This window comes from Anneissia japonica, unplaced genomic scaffold, assembly GCF_011630105.1.
Source record: "Anneissia japonica isolate Jap-2015-1 unplaced genomic scaffold, ASM1163010v1 scaffold288007_len99971_cov104, whole genome shotgun sequence".
NCBI lineage: Eukaryota > Metazoa > Echinodermata > Crinoidea > Comatulida > Comatulidae > Anneissia > Anneissia japonica.
In genome coordinates, this window is record NW_022707491.1 from 42,986 (window position 1) to 44,271 (window position 1,286).

The 1,286-nt window shown below is 43.4% G+C and overlaps 1 protein-coding gene across 1 annotated transcript in view; it reads right to left on the reverse strand.

The window, feature by feature from the left end:
* The window catches only part of LOC117106373, a 4,982-nt gene extending 3,964 nt beyond the window's left edge, over positions 1-1,018 (reverse strand). Inside the window, exon 1 of the mRNA XM_033247747.1 lies at positions 202-1,018. Within this exon, the coding sequence (XP_033103638.1) occupies positions 202-1,018 (817 nt within the window). The remainder of the gene's footprint in view (positions 1-201) is intronic.
* Positions 1,019-1,286: the final 268 nt, after the last annotated feature.

Below are 1,286 nucleotides of genomic sequence, written 5' to 3' on the forward strand. Positions count from 1 at the left end.
TGCCAAGTGTGGGCAGGGGGGTGTTAGAGTTATATGGGTAGACTTTAGAAGGTGCGGGTTTAAGACAGTAATCGGGTGCATTCGTTGCTTGCTTTAGCGCATAAAATGATGGTTTGTCCAAGATATTCACGCTTGCCTGAGAATCAATTCCTACTGTAAATTGCTTCCCTGCTATGGTTATATTACACTTTGGTAACTTACTGTTAGTTGTTGTATTCGAAAATGCATAGTCGGGTTCCTCCGATACATAGTTCGCTTTCTTTTTAGTGTCTGCTCTACAGAATTTTGCGAAGTGTCCTTTACGAGAACAGTGATGGCAACTTTTGTCCGCTGCGGGACATGGGGCTTGTCGATGAGGGTACACCCCTCCACAATTGCGACACGTAGATTTTTGGCTGAATTTTGCCTTGGGTTTCTTGCTGAAACGCTCAGTTTTGTGTTTTGCTGCGTGAATGACGTCACTTTTACCACCATTAGTGTTATTAGGATTGTGTGATTTTTGTAGTTCTATTGCATCCTTGTGTGCTGCATCCATTGCTACAGCGAGCTCAACAGCTTTCTGCAGTGTTAACTTATCCTCTGCTAAGAGGCGTTTTTGGATGTGCGAGTTATTCAGTCCACATACGAGACGATCCCTGAGGGTATCTTCCAACGTATTTCCGAAGTCGCACGTCATGGCTAGCCTACGCAGCTCAGCCAAGTATGTTTGTATTGGTTCGCCATGATGTTGATCCCGTTTGTGGAATCGAAATCTTTCTGCTATCAGCAGAGGCTTGGGTGTAAAATGTGATGCTAATTTCTTCTTTAGAGTGTCATACGTTAGTGAACCAGGGGTTGCTGGAGCACACAAATTAGTAAGAAGTTTATATGTCGTCTGACCAATGACGGTAATCAGGGTATTTACCTTCTTGTCCGCCGGAATGTTGTTCGCGCTGATGTAGGCCTCAAGCCGTTCAGCGTATGCCTTCCAGTCGGTGGCTTCGCCAGAAAAACACTCAATTTTCCCAATTGTCGGCATTGTGGTTACGTTTTCACTATCCTCGTCGCCAAAATATGTGATGTTCTTGGTCGGACAACATATGAATGAACAACAGACGAACGTTTAACTCAACTAATACTACACTTTAATCAACACTTATGTTACAGGTTGCTTCCGGTTTGATGGCGTGGTAAAAGGCGCGCTTGGCAACACTTGACCTTTTGAGGTCAGGGGTCATAGATTCTACATCCACCTCATTGATTTTAAAATTAAAAATAACATGACATTATAGCTGAATAAATAAGGA